The sequence below is a fragment of the Polypterus senegalus genome, chromosome 1, assembly GCF_016835505.1.
Source record: "Polypterus senegalus isolate Bchr_013 chromosome 1, ASM1683550v1, whole genome shotgun sequence".
Lineage (NCBI taxonomy): Eukaryota > Metazoa > Chordata > Cladistia > Polypteriformes > Polypteridae > Polypterus > Polypterus senegalus.
In genome coordinates this window covers 226,713,111-226,730,062 of record NC_053154.1, presented here as the reverse complement: position 1 = coordinate 226,730,062, position 16,952 = coordinate 226,713,111, and the positions used below count along the sequence as shown (strand labels likewise).

The following is a 16,952-nucleotide window of genomic DNA, read 5'->3' as shown; positions in this document are numbered from 1 at the left end:
CGAAAAGTCGCCTTTTAAAGACTGCTTACTTCATTGTGTTTTAACCTCAGTTGTAAAGGATTGTTTTAAGGAACCCATGGGATACCCCTTGCAAACCGTTTTACATGCTGCATATGGCGATTCACCTCCGCGAGAAACATGCCTCTATGAACAGTTAACGTGGCTCGGAGGTGCATGAGGCCCCTACGACAGACGAATATAAATGACGCCGTTTTTACTGTGTTGTCGCGTCCGAGTTGGTGGGCGTGGTCTGCGAGTTGTTGTTGTATCCAATGGTCTTGGAGTTGGTGGGCATGGCTCCTTCCTGCGTGCGCCATAGGTGTCTTACTTGTTGGCGGCTTAGTGAATCCACGCCCCTTCCGGCATGCTTTCCATGGGTGTCTTGCCTTAGTGAATTATATAGATATATATAGATATATATAGATATAATAGATATAGATAGATATATATAGATAAATATATATAGATATAGATACTACACAGTAAACAGTGTAATTTGAATACATGCAGCATTTATTTTAAGGCACATATTAACTCCTAAACATGCAAGTACTCACACCTGCACTACTGAGACATGTCATCAAGGGCTGATCCATCCGACAAAATTGTGTAAGGAAGGTGTGCTAACCTGTTTGTAAGGGGTATTTCCCACTTGCCACATGCTTTCTCTAACAGGTCGACCATGGAAATTGATTTAAGGTATTAATGATGAAAATATCTGTTAGGAAAGATGGCGTTGGGAGTATCTTGTATAGCTACTTTAAAACTGCAGACTGGGCTGATGTCCTTTTTATTTATAATTGCTGTGGACACCTTTCTTTAAACAGTAATTGAATATTGACTATGCAGCCCAGCTCGTATGATGCAGAATCAGGATTGTGTGGGTTCAAAGTAATTTTATTCCCCTTCCATAGTCTATGTTAATTATCACTTGGGCTTAGAGAGTAGAATTTAGTGAATGTGTCCTCACCCCATGTGATTTTTTTTTTAATCTTTATAGATTTGAGTCCTATGCTTCAGTTCTTCTTCTTCTTTCGACTGCTTCCGTTAGGGGTAGCCACAATGGATCATCTTTTTCCATATCTTCCTGTCCTCTGCATCTTGCTCTGTTACATCCATCACCTGTATATCTTCTCTCATCACTTCTATAAATCTTATCTTAATCCTTTCTCTGTTCCTCTTGCCTGGCAGCTCTGTCCTTAGCATTCTTTTCCCAATATCCCCAGCATCTCTCCTCTGCACATGTCCAAACCAACGCAATCTCGCCTCTCTGACTTTGTCTCCATACTCTCCAACCTGAACTGACACTCTAATGTACTCCGTTCTAATCCTGTCCATTGTCATCATATCCAGTGCAAATCTTAACATCTTTAACTCTGCCATCTCCGGCTCGGTCTCCTATTTTTTAGTCAGTGCCACTGTCTCCAACCCATATAACATAGCTGGTGTCAGTACCATCCTGTAGACCTTCCCTTTCACTCTTGTTAATACCCGTCCGTCACAAATCACTCCAGACACTCTTCTCCACCCATTCCACCCTGCTTGCACTCTCTTTTTCACCTCTCTTCCACAACCCCCGTTAGTCTGTACTGTTGGTCAGAAGTATTTAAGCTCATCCATCTTCGCCAACTCTACTCCCTGCATCCTCACCATTCCACTGACATTCTTCTCATTTACACACATGTATTCTGTCTTGTTCCTACTGACCTTCATTCCTCTCCTCTCCAGAGCATATCTGCACTTCTCCAGGATCTCTTCAACCGCCTTCCTATTCTCCTTACAGATCACAATGTCATCAGGAAACATCATAGTCCACGGGAACTCCTGTCTAACCTTGTCTGTCAACCTGTCCATCACCATTGCAAATAAGAAAGGGCTCAGATCCGATCCCAGATGTAATCCCACCTCCATGTTGATTGCATCCATTACTCCTATCGCAGACCTCACCACTGTCACATTTTCCTTGTACATATCCTGTAAAACTCTTACATACTGTACTTCTCTGCCACTCCTGACTTCCTCATACAATACCACAACTCCTCTCAAGTCACCCTTGTTATATGCTTTTTCCAGGTCTACAAAGACAACTCCTTCTGACCCTCTCTCTGTTTCTCCATCAACACACGCAGAGCTAACCTCGGATCTGTAGTGTTCTTTTCTGACATGAAACCATACTGCAGCTCACTAATCATCACCTCCCTTCTTAACCTAGCTTCCACTACTCTTTCCCATAACTTCATGCTGTGGCTCATCAGTTGTACCCCCCTGTAGTTGCTACAGCTCTGCACATCTCTCTTATTCTTAAAAGTTAGTACCAGTACACTTCTTTTCCACGTCTCAGGTATCCTCTCAGTTTCCAAGATTCCATTAGCAGTGGAGTTTTTAACCAGACTGTTTATCTCTCCTAAACACCTCCGTGTTTCCACAGGTATGTCATCTGCACCAACGGCCTTCCCATTCTTCATCCTCTTCATAGCTGTCCTTACTTCCTCCTTGCTAATCCGTTGTACTTCCTGATTCACTTTTGCTACATCATTCAACCTTCTCTCTCTTTCATTCTCTTCATTCATCAGCCTCTCGAAGTACTCTTTTCATTTGCTCAAGACAGTCTCCTCGCTTGTGAGTACGTTTCCATCTTTATCCTTTATCTCCCTAAATTGGTGCATATCTTTCTCAGCCCAGTCCCTCTGTTTAGCCAAATGGTACATTTCCTTTTCTTCCCTCCTTAGTGTCCAACCTCTCATACAACTCATCATACACCTTTTCTTTAGCCTTCACTATCTCTCTCTTCACATTACACTTTATCTCCTTGTACTCTGATCTACTTTCTGCATCTCTCTGACTGTCCCAATTCTCATTCTCCAACCTCTTCCTCTGTATACTCTCCTATACTTCCCCATTCCACCACTAGGTTTCCTTTTCCTCTTTCCTCTGTCCAGATGTCACAGTAAGCACCCTTATGCTGTCACCATTACTACTTCTGCTGTAGTTGCCCAGCTATCAGGCAACTCTTCACTGCGATTCAGTGCTTGTCTTACCTCTTCCCTGAACTCAACCTTGCAGTCTTCCATTTTCAGTTTCCACCATTTGATCCTTGACTCTGCCCTCACTCTCCTCCTCTTCTTGATCTCCAACATCATCCTACATACCACCATCCCATGCTGCCTAACTTCACTTTCCCCTGCCACCCCTTTGCAGTCTTCAATCTCTTTCAGATTGACCCTCCTGCATAGGATATAATCTACCTGTGTGCATCTTCCTCCACTCTTGTACGTAACCCTCTGTTCCTCCCTATTCTTAAAATATGTATTCACCACCACCATGTCCTTCCTTTTTCGCAAAATATAATTTGCAAAAAAACTATCATCTGACATTTTTCATTCCTTGACACCATACCTATCCATCACCTCCTCATCCCCTCTGTACCCTTCACCAACATGTCCATTGAAATCCGCTCCAATCACCACTCTCTGTCTCTTTGGTACACTATCCATCACTTCATCCAACTCACTCCAGAAATCTTCTTTCTCATCCATCGCACACCCTACTTGTAGGGCATATGCACTAACAACATTCATCATCACACCTTCAGTTTCCAGCTTCATAATCATCACTCAGTCTGACACTCTTTTCACCTCCAAAACACTCTTCACATACTGTTCTTTCAGAATAACCCCTACCCCATTTCTCCTCCCATCCACACCATGATAGAACAATTTGAATCCACCTCCGATCCACCTGGCCTTACTCCCCTTCCATGTAGTCTCTTGCATGCAAAATACATTAACCTTCCTGCTCTCCATTACATCAGCTAACTCTCTCCCCTTTCCAGTCATACTGCGAACATTCAAAGTTCCTACCCTCAGTTCCACTCTCTTTACCTTCCTCCACTCCTCTTGCCTCCGGACATGTCTCCCCCAACTTTTTCTCCTTCTTCAGCCAACAGTAGCCCAGTTTCTGCCAGCACCTTGTTGACTAACAGCACTCGTGGCGGCCATTGTTTACCTGGGCCTCCAGTATGGAAATCTGTATTGTTATCCGCATATTAATCTGGCAAATTTTACTCTGGATAGATTCCCTTCCTGATAATATCCCTCCCCATTTATCCAGGCTTGGGACCGGCATGAAGAAACGTACTGGTTTGTAGATTCCCTGTGGCTGGGTTAGTCACATGCTTCAGTTGCTCCTCCAAAATATGAAGTAGAATGTGTTCATTTAATTTCTGTATTGTATATGCACTGACAGATTCTTCCAACCTTATGTATGCTCAGTCTTTGATTTATTCCTTCTTCACATCTCTTGGTCTTGTCTGGTTCATTAATTTCTTGGATTTTTAGGTAGTAATCTTCAAATAATTACTGCTTTTTGACTCTGCATAGAGGGTGAATGACATAATACTAACAATTATTGTAGAAGCATGCAAAAGCATTATTATTTAACAACCATCATCTGGAGGATTTGTGGCAACGTTAAATTTGAAATTACATGCTCAAATTACTCCAGTCATAAAGTGTTCCAGTTTTATGGGCTCATGCCCACTTTTAATGAGCATACTCTTTCTTTTTATGTTTTTGAAAAATGTGTAGGGGTTTAAAAAGGTGAGCAAAGCTTGCTTGTAATTATTTTAAATTGGAGATGTTAGGTTTCAGATTGTTTATCAAAGTTAATCGCACAAATACACACACATGTGTTTGTATATATATGTATATATATATATATATATAATATATATGTGTATTATGTATATTGCAAATGGGTCTTCTTCAGGGAACAACTACTAGGTTATAACCTACAGATGGTATGCAGCAGTTAAAGTAAATTAAGCCTTGCAAGTTTAAGCAAATTGAAAAGGTGTCTCCGCTTCTGTTGATTATGAAAAACCTCTTTCTGTCTTAAAGCAGAGTTGAAAAGACTATGTTACTTTTGACTGATAGTATATTTACAGTTATGCTCATAAATTTACATACCCTAGCAGAATTTGTGAAATATTGTTTGGAAATTATAAGTAATCCTGCAGAAAGCTTTTCTTTTAATTAGGGAGTGTGTTCAAGTGAGGCAATTAATTATCACATAATGCCCTTTTTAAATCGTAGTGATAACTGAAATCATCCATATGGGCCTGATCAAAAGTGTACATGCCCTTTAATGTTGGGGCTGATAATATACACACAAATTGACACACACAGGTTCAAATTAAGGGAGAGTGTCCGCTCCTGTAACTTCTTTAATTATAATCAGTGTCTTTGTGTAAATAGTCAATTCAAATTCATGCAGAGCTCCACTAACTTTGCTGGATACCAAGCTGTGGGGAAAGCAGGAGAACTGTCAAAGGGCCTGCAAGAAAAGGTTGTTGATTTGTATAAATCAGTTAAAAGATATAAAAAGATATCTGGAGATCTGAAAATGCCTGTAAGTAGTGCTCAATCTCTGTTTAAAAAAGAAGAAAAAAAAGTGCAAAGTTAGGGGTTCTGTTGTTACCAAGCCACACCAGAGTCAGGTAGACCAACTGAGATTTCTGACAAAACTGCCAGGATCATTTGTCAAGCTGCCAAGAAAAATCCCATAATCCACTTCAACTGAGATGCAGGCTTCTCTACAAACAAGTTGCTGTTTCAAAATACACAATAAGGAGATACTTAAACAAAAATGGGCTGCATGGTCAAGTTGCAAGAAAAAAAGCCTTTACTGTGCTAATGCTGCAAAACAGCCCACTTGCAAATTGACAAACAATATCAAGACAAGCCTCAAAAATTCTGGAACAAAGTCCTTTGGAGTGATGAGACCATAATTCAACTTTATGGTCACGACCATAAATGCTATGTTTGGAGAAGATGCAACAAGGCTCATGATGAAACTATGAAGCATGGAGGTGGATCACTGATGTTTAATTTGTATTCTGTTAAAAGGAAATTTTAATGTTTTTTTTCTGTTCAGTCATCTTTTCTTTAAAGTATGGTACACATCTTACATCTTATATATATGTATCTATGTATATATATATTTTAATTATTTTCAGGAATTGTTTTTCAGTCCCATTGCCTCTGTGTAAATATTTATTTTTGAACAGTGCGCTTCATGTTATTCCATTTATAAGCCAAGAGTGCTGAACTCTGTGGCAAATATAGTAAATACAAAATAGCATGAAAGATCACACAGTAATCACCATCGCTGGTGACTACATGGCCATTCTGAAATCATTTTTCAAGGTGAGGAAGTCCGTATCTCCTATAGGTGATTAAAAGGCGAAAAGGGGTGCTGAAAAAAGTTGTAATAATCCCTTACAATAATTGTGGCAAATTTACATTGTTATTAGTATTATTGGCATTTATTTCACCACTGTTACTGTTAGCTCAGTTATATCCATGAAAAATATAAATGGACTCTAACAATGCTCATGTAGTTAATCTGATAAAAAAAATCTGGTAAAAAAAATATAAATATATAAAATTTAACAAGGCAAGATTAGTGCTTTAAGCAAAAGAGCATAAAGGAGGAGTTTTATCTTTCAGAATTTTGACAAATCTAAAATGCCATCTGCTTAAAATGGTATAGATATGAGACTTTGACAGTTACTGGATTAGATATATTATGAACATATTTGACCTACTGTGAACAGATACTTTCTTCAGGGAGGAAGCAGTTCTTGGCAATATAAAGCAAGCCGAAGGCATGCTACAAGTCCAACCACATGCTAAATCTTTATTTTTTTTTATGTTTAATATATGTGTAATAATTGTGTTAAAGGCTTAATTTGTGACTTTGGTTTATTTTATTTGCATGTTAGTATGGAGGGATTTTTTTAAATATGGAAAATGAAGTAATTGTCTGGCTTCCCGCACTGCAAGCAGCCAGCTGTAGGTGGTAGTGCTGCTCTGACATAAACTGAATTCTGCCAAGGTCCAGTTAACTAACTTGTAATTGAGTTAATTTGGTCCTGTTAGTGCTGCCTCCAGATTACAGCACTATTATATTCCTAATTAATGAAAGGAAGTGGTTAATAAGGAGAAATCCCTCAGTGTTTTCCTGAGCAAATAATTCACATGGTGAACTTGTTAACATAACACATTTATCACAGAAATGTTTGCAGTGTAGTTTGCAGTAGCATTTTACATGTAACAAATGTTTCAGTCTTTAAAGTGTGCTTCACGGTTTAAGAGTGTATGGACATTGCAGTTATAGTCTTTGTAGATTTTCTTAAACTGCCTATATAATTGTTAAATGCTTTTAAATGCAAAACCCTAACATGTAAACTACAAATTTTTCCTTTTGTTTAATGAAACACTTCATCACTTTGGCCCCTTTCCATGTATTAAAATTCAGTGGGTGTATATTTTTTATACCAATGATATATAACACATGTGAAGTCTTTGTGCAGTGTGTCCAAATGCTTTGCTTTTCTTGCCATCCAGACTGTTAATGTATTTCCTCAAGTCTTTTTGGCCCAGACGACAACACAGACCATTCACATGCGGCTCTGCATGAAGCTGCACATTTTCAGAGTGTGGGACTTTTTCCAGGTTTTATCACTAATAGTGGGCTTGACAGAAATTCCAAACTTTTTTCACTTAAACTGCTTTGTTTACTATCTAAAAGGAAGTTGCCAAAAGTAACACTTACCCACCCAAACATTTTCTGTAACAAAAATAGAACTCTTATCAAATGTGTAGTGAGTGATTGCAGATATGCAGTTTTTTATTTAAATAGCATTTTTTAGAAAAACCTATATTATGTTGTAATTTTATTCTGTAATCATTTTAATAGTGATCATCCTTGTGATTTTAATTTGTGATGCATTTGCAAGCACCAGTTTAAAGCCAGTAATTCTGTGTCTTTGCGTAAGAAGTGTGAATTAAACTAATTCATCCATATTTGAATAATGTTTATAAAGCATAGTATTTCATTTTTGCAGAATAGGTTGTATTTTATTGTGAGCATTTTACACTTGTACTACTACAGACAATGGGTTTGTATGATCAGGGGTATTGTGTTAAAAGGTTCTATTTAAAGTATTTAATAATTTGTAAGACCTCACTGGTTAAAAATGCCTTAATTCTTAAGAATTCTAACGTTTGAAGAATCCATAAGTAATGGCATGTTTTATAAAAAGTATTGTATGTTAACTTTAGCCATTTTGCCAGATGAACTTTCTTTTTTGCACAGTCTCCCAGTTTACATTATTTTTTGTGTTAACATTTATACTAAAGAAATGAAAACTGAGCCCTGCTAGCAAACAGTTTTACAAGTTTTTCTTGAAAAATTAAAAAATTCAAATAGCACTGTTCTGGAAGAAAGCAAAGAATAACGAAAACAACAGATTATTCAGCAAAAGTGTGTCCACTACTGGAGCTTGTTTATACAAATGACAAAGACCTTCATAATATCTCACTGTAACAGAAGTCTGAAATTTTCTTGTCTTTCTTTTTAAAACTGTCTGTTTGTCTTTCCGTCCAATAGAAAAAATAAATGATATCTGTGCTTTTGATTGGTTTAGGAAGAAGATTTTCTTAATCCCTCCTCCTTACGTTCTGTGTTTGACCTTTGCATTGATAAAGGGACATTTGATGCTGTCAGCCTAAACCCTGATAATTCTGCCGAAAAGCAGGTTCAGTATATCCATTCATTGAGATCTGTGCTTAGAGTTGATGGACTCTTCATTATTACATCTTGCAACTGGACTAAAGAGCAGTTGAAATCTATATTTTGTGAAGGTGAGGTCCATAATGTGGTCAATTGTTTTTTGTAAACGGGTTATTGCATTGCTCTGAATTGTACCATTCATCATATGTTTTTTGTTTAAATATGTACTTTCCAAATGCTGTGCGTCTGTGTGTTGTGCATACTTGACTGGCCTGCTAGCAGTCCAGATCTGGTTCTTATTGAAAATGCACATCATGTACAGGACAATCTGAAAATGATAATTATATCATGTGGCAGAAAAGTAATGAGAGTGATTTTTTATTTACCAAAGTTTTTATTTTTTACAAATATCAATGTTATCCCCTTCAAAGTAGTTCCCTTGGGCAGCTACACACTGATGGAGACGTTGTTCCCACTGTTGGTAGCAGCGCTGGAAGTCTTCAACCTGTATGGTCGTCAGCATGTCCGTTACACTCTTTTGGATGTTTTCTAAAGTCCCGAAATGACGTCCTTTGAGGACATTTTTCAGTTTAGGAAAAAGTCACACGGACTGAGGTCAGGTGAATAAGGGGGCTGGGGAACCACAGGAATGCCTTTTGAGGTAAAAAATTCTGTTATGGAGAGGGCAGTGTGACATGGGGCGTTGTCACGATGGAGCATCCATTTGTCTGCAATGTCTGGTCTCAAGCGAATGACCCTTTTTCTGAGCCTTTCAAGGACGTCTTTATAAAAAACTTGGTTGACAGTTTGTCCTGGAGGAACAAATTCTTTGTGAACGATTCCCCTTTTGTCAAAAAAAACAAATCAGCATTGATTTGATCTTCGATTTACTCATTCGAGCTTTCTTTGGTCGAGGAGAGTTTGCAGTGTGCCACTCCTGACTTTGCCTCTTGGTCTCAGGATCATATTCAAAAATCCATGATTTATCACCTGTGATCACACGACTAAAGAAATCTTGCTCATTAGCGATTCTGTCAAGAAGATCAAGACACTTGTTTTTTCGATTGTCCTTCTGCTCAATTGTGAGGTTTTTCGGCACCATTTTGGCACAGACCTTTCGCATGTGCAAATGTTCAGTCAAAATTTGATGAACGGTAAATCTGTTCAAATTTAATTGTTCACTCAACATTCTTAATGTTAAACGACGGTCTGATCTCACAAGAGTGTTCACACGTTCGATGTTTTCATTGGTTTTCGAAGTTGAAGGCCTCCCTGAACGGTGTTCATCTTCAACGTGTTTTCTGTCTTCCAAAAATGATTTGTGCCAGCGAAAAACTTGAGCTCGGGATAAAGAATGTTCCCCTTAGGCCGGTTTTAACTTTTCAAACGTCACACTTGCCGATTCTCCAAGCTTAACACAAAATTTAATGGCACAACGTTGCTCCAAATTCCGCTGTTTCATTTTGCGTGACGCACAACCAAAAACACAACTTCGCTAATAGCAGTCACAAAAATCACGTAGTTAACGGAAGGAGTTGAAACTCGCACTGAGCTATGAGAGGGTACTGATACACGTGCTCTATCAAGGACAACAGCGCAGCGTTGCCAGATCGCTTGCAGTGTTGCCAGTCTCATTACTTTTATGCCACACCTCGTAGAGTGATCAGCAGCCAAAGACTTGTATCAAGCAAGAATTGGTAAAATTTCAGCTTGCAACAATTAGTATCTTTAGTTTCCAAATGATTAAAAAGTGTAATTAAAAGGAAAGTAAACGTGCCTCTGTCCCAACATTTTTGAGTTGTTTACAGGGATCAAATTTTAAATTTGTTTATATTTAAAAAACATTGATCAATGAAAACATTGGAAATATGTTATCTTTGTACTTTTATCAGTTCAATAAATGTTCAATAGAATTAAGAAATCACAGACTTTTGTTTTTATTGAACTTCAGAAAATATCCCAACTTTTCTGAAAATGGGTTTTGTAAATGCTCATGTTAACTGAATTTTTACTTTGAATAAAAGTGTGTCAAAATTGAGCAACACATAGCAAGCTAGACACCCCACCTCCAAAACACAAAATCAAAAGGTACTTCTAATAAACCTTCAGATTTACAAAATAACAGTCCCAGGTCTGCTATCATTATTTGTAAGAAACAATATGAATAATGGACTAAATATTTTCTGAATTCCATTAAGCTTTTTATGAAAAATTATATATGCTTTCAATTTTTTGTTTAAAGAGATATTTGTTTTCACTAGAACGCTGCTGTGCACTTTGCTGATGATGTTAATTGTCTCACCTTTGTGATATTTTATCTTTTATAATACTGATTCCTAAATCTGGCTATCATGTTTACAAGATACTATGGAAGTCAATGCGTATTTGGATATTTTTAGAAACGGTTTAATGTTGTAGAAAAGCTTTAGCCGTAAATTAATTCCATTTTTATGTACTGTCAACATAAGGAGTTAACATGTTTTTGTTTTTTGTGTTTTGCAGGATTTGAAATTTTGCAGGAGTTACCAACTCCTAAGTTTCAATTTGGAGGTAAAACAGGAACAACTGTTTCAGCTTTAGTTCTAAAACGTAATAAGTAAAACTTTTTATTAGCCAGTGTCACCCATTCTGACACAATTATTTGAAGTGTTAATATTGTTTTAGCTATCATTTTATTCCTTATGTTATCTATACATAACTGAATATTTGCTCTGTTTGTCAATTATAATTACTGCAACCTTCACAGATTAAATAAAATGCTATAAATTTTTTTTTGTGTTTGTTTTTTTTTCCTCCTCTTTTCTCGCTACACAACCCTCTGATTAGTAATTGAGCTTAAGTTTAGGAATGGTTGGTTGGACAGAAAAACTTTCCTGGATATTTGCCAGTTAACTTTCATTTCCTCTGGCAATTAGCAGTACTGCTTCAAACTTCCTCAAACATTTCACAGAGGTTATTTTTGACAAATATTTGCATTAAATCTGTAAGTAACGTTTTAAATATTATGAACAGTTAACAGTCAGTGTGTAGTGATTTCTGATAAAGAATCAGAAGATATCTTAGTTGGTTCAGGTAGGTAAACATGAGGTTACTGTATTTGTGGCTTGTTTTTTGTTTCATTCTGTATCCATTACAGATATCTTGTAGTTTGTTCTGAGTGTATTGCACTTATGAAATTCCCCTAAAGTGTGTCATCAGACCAGAAATTGTCCATGGGAGGGAGTTTTCTTCAGACCACTTGTGGCTTTTTAAAAAATTAAAATTGGGTCAAAAGAGAAGGACTAGTACTTTGCAAAGTTTTGTGAAAATAATACAGCTTTAGAATAGAATTGTTGACTGCAGACTGTTCATTAACCTTCATTTATTTAGTTTGTTTTCCCTTTAACTTATATACCATAAAATGAGTGTAATTATTTGAGAATCAAATGTTTTACATACCTTTTGATTTTTACATAAGCTGTTAATACTAATATATTTGCTAATAATGTTTGTTTTTCTTTAATTACTGAAACAAAGTACCATTGACAGATCCAGGATATACAGTATGTATATATCAACAATGGAAGAGATTTTGCAGTAATTGGTTTATAATTGGAATGCTGGTTATTTGTGTGATTGTTATCACTCTTACCTCATAGTACTAATGAATAATGATAATAATGAATTTGTTGTTTGTTATCCTTTGTGCCTGTATCTCCTTCCCACAACCTTCTAATAAAGAAATTGTTAATTAGAAAATGGATTGTTGCTAAAACTGTCATGGTGATGTAATGCAGCTTTTTTCAGCCTTTCTGGTGTAGTAAGCCACTTTTTTCCATGCACATGTCTAAACAATACACAAAGATGGGGTGGGGGTCCCCCCCTCACGAATCAAGCACGGTTGTCACAGTGTATAACCCTTGGTGAATCAAGCACGATCTTTCAAGCAGAAACCCACTACCACTGTGAACAATAGCAAGTCACGACCCAAGCATTGAGAATAATGTAATTGATCATAATCTGACTTTTTTTTATCTTGCTGTTTCTAGACTTGCAATAATTACAACTGTGCAGAAATCACAATAATATAAGATGATTCAAATTCTTTTTACTCCTAAATCAGCAGTCCTGCTTAACAGCAGAGTAGACTTTTTGTATTTACAGTTGCAGCCACAGTTTAGATAATGGCATTAGAGTTGCTGGGAAGGAGGGGATTCCCCAAATCAAAACTTGGATTTTAATCCAAAGGCTATTTTTAAACCTGTATAAGAATTTTAGTCATATTTTGGAAACAGATGGGGTAAGTTGATCTGTCTTTTGTTTTTCGACTTTACTCTTTGCCATGAATAAAACCCTACATGTGTGTAGAGCAAGATACAAATTCACATGGTGGTGGTTGAAGGCAAGGCACAAAATCTTCTGTGATACACTAGAGGTGGTTTGATGCCGAGGGCTATAAAACTAAGAGTAGAAAAATGTTAAATTTGTTTAAATTTTAATGTAATGTGGTTATGGAAACGTTTATGTGTACATCGCCAAGGCTAACATTTAATGAACTATGCCAGCGGTAAAAGAACATAAGCACTGTGGCACAGGAAAAAGATATGTTTTAAATGGGTCATTTAGCAAGATACAATAAAATTCAAGTGAGAATGATGGATGGAGCAAGAGCTGACAACAATACTTGTTTGTACAAAAAGTGCCCTTGAAAACATTTTTTGTGTTCATTACAGTCGAAGAGGTCTTAGATTACTTGTTTAGGAATATGTTATTTTTCTGGATGCTAAATAGCTTCAGACAAGCCTCAGAAGGAACAAGACACTAATATTTATCAACCAGGGAAGACATCCCAAAGCTGCCATAGCGACCTGGCCCTTGAGAGATGGATCAAAACTGAAGTGTAGTTCATCAGCTGCTAGAGGACAATGGTGCTTGGTGGCAGCATTATGAAAATACATTAGCAAGCTGAGATTGAAAACCTATAGTTTCATCATGATGTGTTACTTTTTCCTTCAAATTTTGTATTCATAGGTTTCTTCCTTATAGATTTTGTTCATTTAAACCTTTTTCTACATAGTTTGAAGTCTAACAAAATACATTTTTATATACTATCAAGGAATAATAAAAGCAGTAGACCTTTCCAAAACCTTGATGCTTGAAGTCAAAATGGGTCTGCCTATAGTCACAATACAGGTTTTAATGATTTTATAGACTTCATTTAAATATAAATTAACTTAAATAGAGAAATAAATTATATTACAGGGTCTGAATATCTGCAGCAACTAAACTGTTGTCCTTGATTGATTGCAGAATTTATACACTAAAGTAAAACTTGAAGCTTATTGCATATATGTAATGGCTGTCCTGCTTTAGCTTGTTCAGAGAATATGATATGACGGAAGAAGTTAAATCATTCTTGAATGACCTTACTGATGTTAACCTTTTTTTTTTGTTTAATTATCTATGTAAGAAGTCATGATGATGTTACATAACGTTTAGACTAAACTGTAATCCTATTCATAGTAATACATACTGGTAGACTTTATGCAATTTGTAAAATTAAGAATTCATGTCATTGGTGTGCCTGACATATTTCCCTCTTGTCCTTGTGTGTGAATAATGTTGTTGCTAAATGTGGTTGGTAATAATACTTATTAGTTTATGTTATTGCCACTTTAAATGTATGGTTAACATTAAACCAGGCATGCATCATGCTGCTCTTTTATAGGAATACATGGTAAATGCAGCTCATGTTTGATAAGTCACAGCACCATGATTTTAAACACATATTTTAATATTTTCATTTCTTCTGGAAAATTGTTAAGGTTGCTTTGTTGGAATTAGTAGATAGCGATTAGTGAGGAATTAATATTAGGCTCCCATCTATGGACTTGCCTAATATAAATATGTGCAGTGGAATAATAGAAATCTCATGGAACTTCGTTTGTGGAACTAGCACACATGAAGATATTCTTGTGGCAGATTTGCAATTTGTGGCCAACAAGAAGGTAGGGAAAAATATTTAGTTATACTGTTGCAGTTGTAATTTCTTTATAATAGCCTTGATACCTTAGTTTCAGACCTCCCACACTATGTGTTTCCAAAGTGTCACCAAATAGTCACATTACTGAAGGAACTTTACTTCATAAATTGTCTACTAAATTTAACTGCTATGCATATGTTAGCAAGCAAATGAGTATTACATCAACCCTTATATGTAAAGTTTAGTTTGAGTTAAAAAAAAATGTATTAGCCACCCAAATTATGCACACATTATACTTAGGTATTTTTTTAATTGCTTCTCCTAATAAATGGACAAAAATTACATTCTTACTGCTGAGATGATTTTGCAGAATGTTTATAGCAAAGCTTTAAAATACAGTGTATATCATTAAACAAATTTTACTTCAAGCAATAACTTGTTGGCTGTTATTAATACTCTTACTTTTAATTGAGGCAAATTATTTAATAATGCCTTCATGCAAAAGCATGTTCATTCTAATGATTTTTTTTCTGTAGGCCATAGCACCTAAATAACACAGACTATGTGTTCAGACACACGGAGTACACTTTTGTGTGCCAGGAATGGTTAAACTTTACATACTAGTTCTAGCATGTTTGCATTAGCCAAGATATTATGTTTTATGTGTGTCTGTAAAAGCATCAAAACAAATGATTTACAGTATTGGCTTATTAGCAGAGATGTATGAGGGACAATGAAAAACTTCCACCCTTTTTTTTTTTTTTTTTTTTAAACTCTATTAAGAATTTCAAAAACAAATGACATCACTTTTGTACAGAATCACCTTGCGATGCAATTTTCCCAGCGTCATACTAACTTTTTAATGCCCAATTACTACTCCTCCCGCCTTCACCGTTTCCAACGAAAATATAAAAGTGCGGAAACTTTTTGAACATCCCTCGTGTATTCTAAGTCAGGCAACAAAATTAAATTAAAAAAGGACACCCAGTACCTTTATAAACTTAAGTAAAAAAGTAAAATTTTCTTATCGAAGCTAATTTCATAAATGTGTTCCGGTCATCTCTGATAGGCTTCATTCTTCTCTTGTTTGTTCCTGCTACACTTTAATTAAAACCTTTTCATTCCTATGTATAATATTAACTACTAATGTACATGTCAGCGATATCAGTTTTATTCATGATGAGACATGTTTCAGGACAGGAGGTTGCCTTTGAATCTTGTACATTCTAGTATAGTAAATTAAGCTTTTTTTAAACACTTGGGCAGCCATTAATCAAGCAGGCATTGTACAAATGTAAAATGTTAAGTACCAATGCTGGTCTTCATAGAAGTGGACATCCTGCCAAGATTGGTGAACGATGTGCGGTACGGTGTTCATGGATGTTAAAACACTGACAGCTAAGTATTTGCGGGTATCTCTAGGCTTTAATATTGTCTGTAACCAAGTGTGATAAGAGGGAGACTGAACAAGAATGTTGTTTGTATCTCTTTACTTACATTAGTAGATTCTTTTGTTTAAAAAGCCTGTTTTGGACCTGCTAATTACCCTTTTAGATATACTAAAATATGATGGGAACAATGTTCTCCACAAAAATGATAAAAGAGTTAAACTTTTTGGTAAAAGCATACAGCGTTACATTTGGAGAAGATATTGCATACCAGAAACAAAATGTTATTCCAGCTGTGAAACAGAATGGAGGTAACAAGGTGTGGGGTTGCAGTGCTACTGGAAGGGCTAGACGGCTTGCAGTCCTTACTTAAGTAAAGCGTTCTAGGATGTATTGGGTTATGCTACTGGAGAACATTGATGCATGTTTTGTGATGCAACTCACAAATTACTTTTGGTCATGCTGGATGACAATGACCCCATATACAAGAATGAATCAACAAGAATTTTATAAACACATGAAATTTCACATTTATGAATGACCAAGTCTGATCTTTGTCATTGTGAGGTTCTTCATGTAAGACATCCAAAAAATATAAATGAACTGAAACCGCTGTACATGTCGGATCAGCAGTTGCAGTAAGTGTTTGATTGCGGCTGTTTCTGTTAAAAGAGGCTTCACCAATTACTAAATCTACTACTTTAAATACTGTTTTCACTTGAATTTTGTTTTTTTAAACAGTGTATTGACTTGTGTGTTTAATCAGTTTGGTTTCTCCGTTATTGAATTAATATTAGATCATGTCCTTGGAGGACTGGGGTAAGTGCTTCTCCCTTACTGACCCAGTGCCCTGTGTTTGAATTCTAAACCTTGTTATCGTCAGTGTGAATTTTGTCTGTTTGGTGTTTGTTTTCCTTCCACATCCCCAAAGACTTGTGGGTAAGGTTAAATGGCATTCTCACAGTGGAACATTATGTATGTTGGTGTGTGTTTGTGTGAATAGGCCCTGGAGTAGACTGTTGCCC

The 16,952-nt window shown here is 36.4% G+C and overlaps 1 protein-coding gene across 1 annotated transcript in view; it reads left to right on the top strand.

Annotated features, from left to right (window-relative positions):
- Window positions 1–11,348, top strand: part of eef1akmt2 (EEF1A lysine methyltransferase 2) — a 50,078-nt gene extending 38,730 nt beyond the window's left edge. Inside the window, exons 5-6 of the mRNA XM_039769730.1 lie at window positions 8,492–8,708; window positions 11,080–11,348. Of these exons, the coding sequence (XP_039625664.1) occupies window positions 8,492–8,708; window positions 11,080–11,177 (315 nt within the window). The 3' untranslated portion in view covers window positions 11,178–11,348. The remainder of the gene's footprint in view (window positions 1–8,491; window positions 8,709–11,079) is intronic.
- Window positions 11,349–16,952: the final 5,604 nt, after the last annotated feature.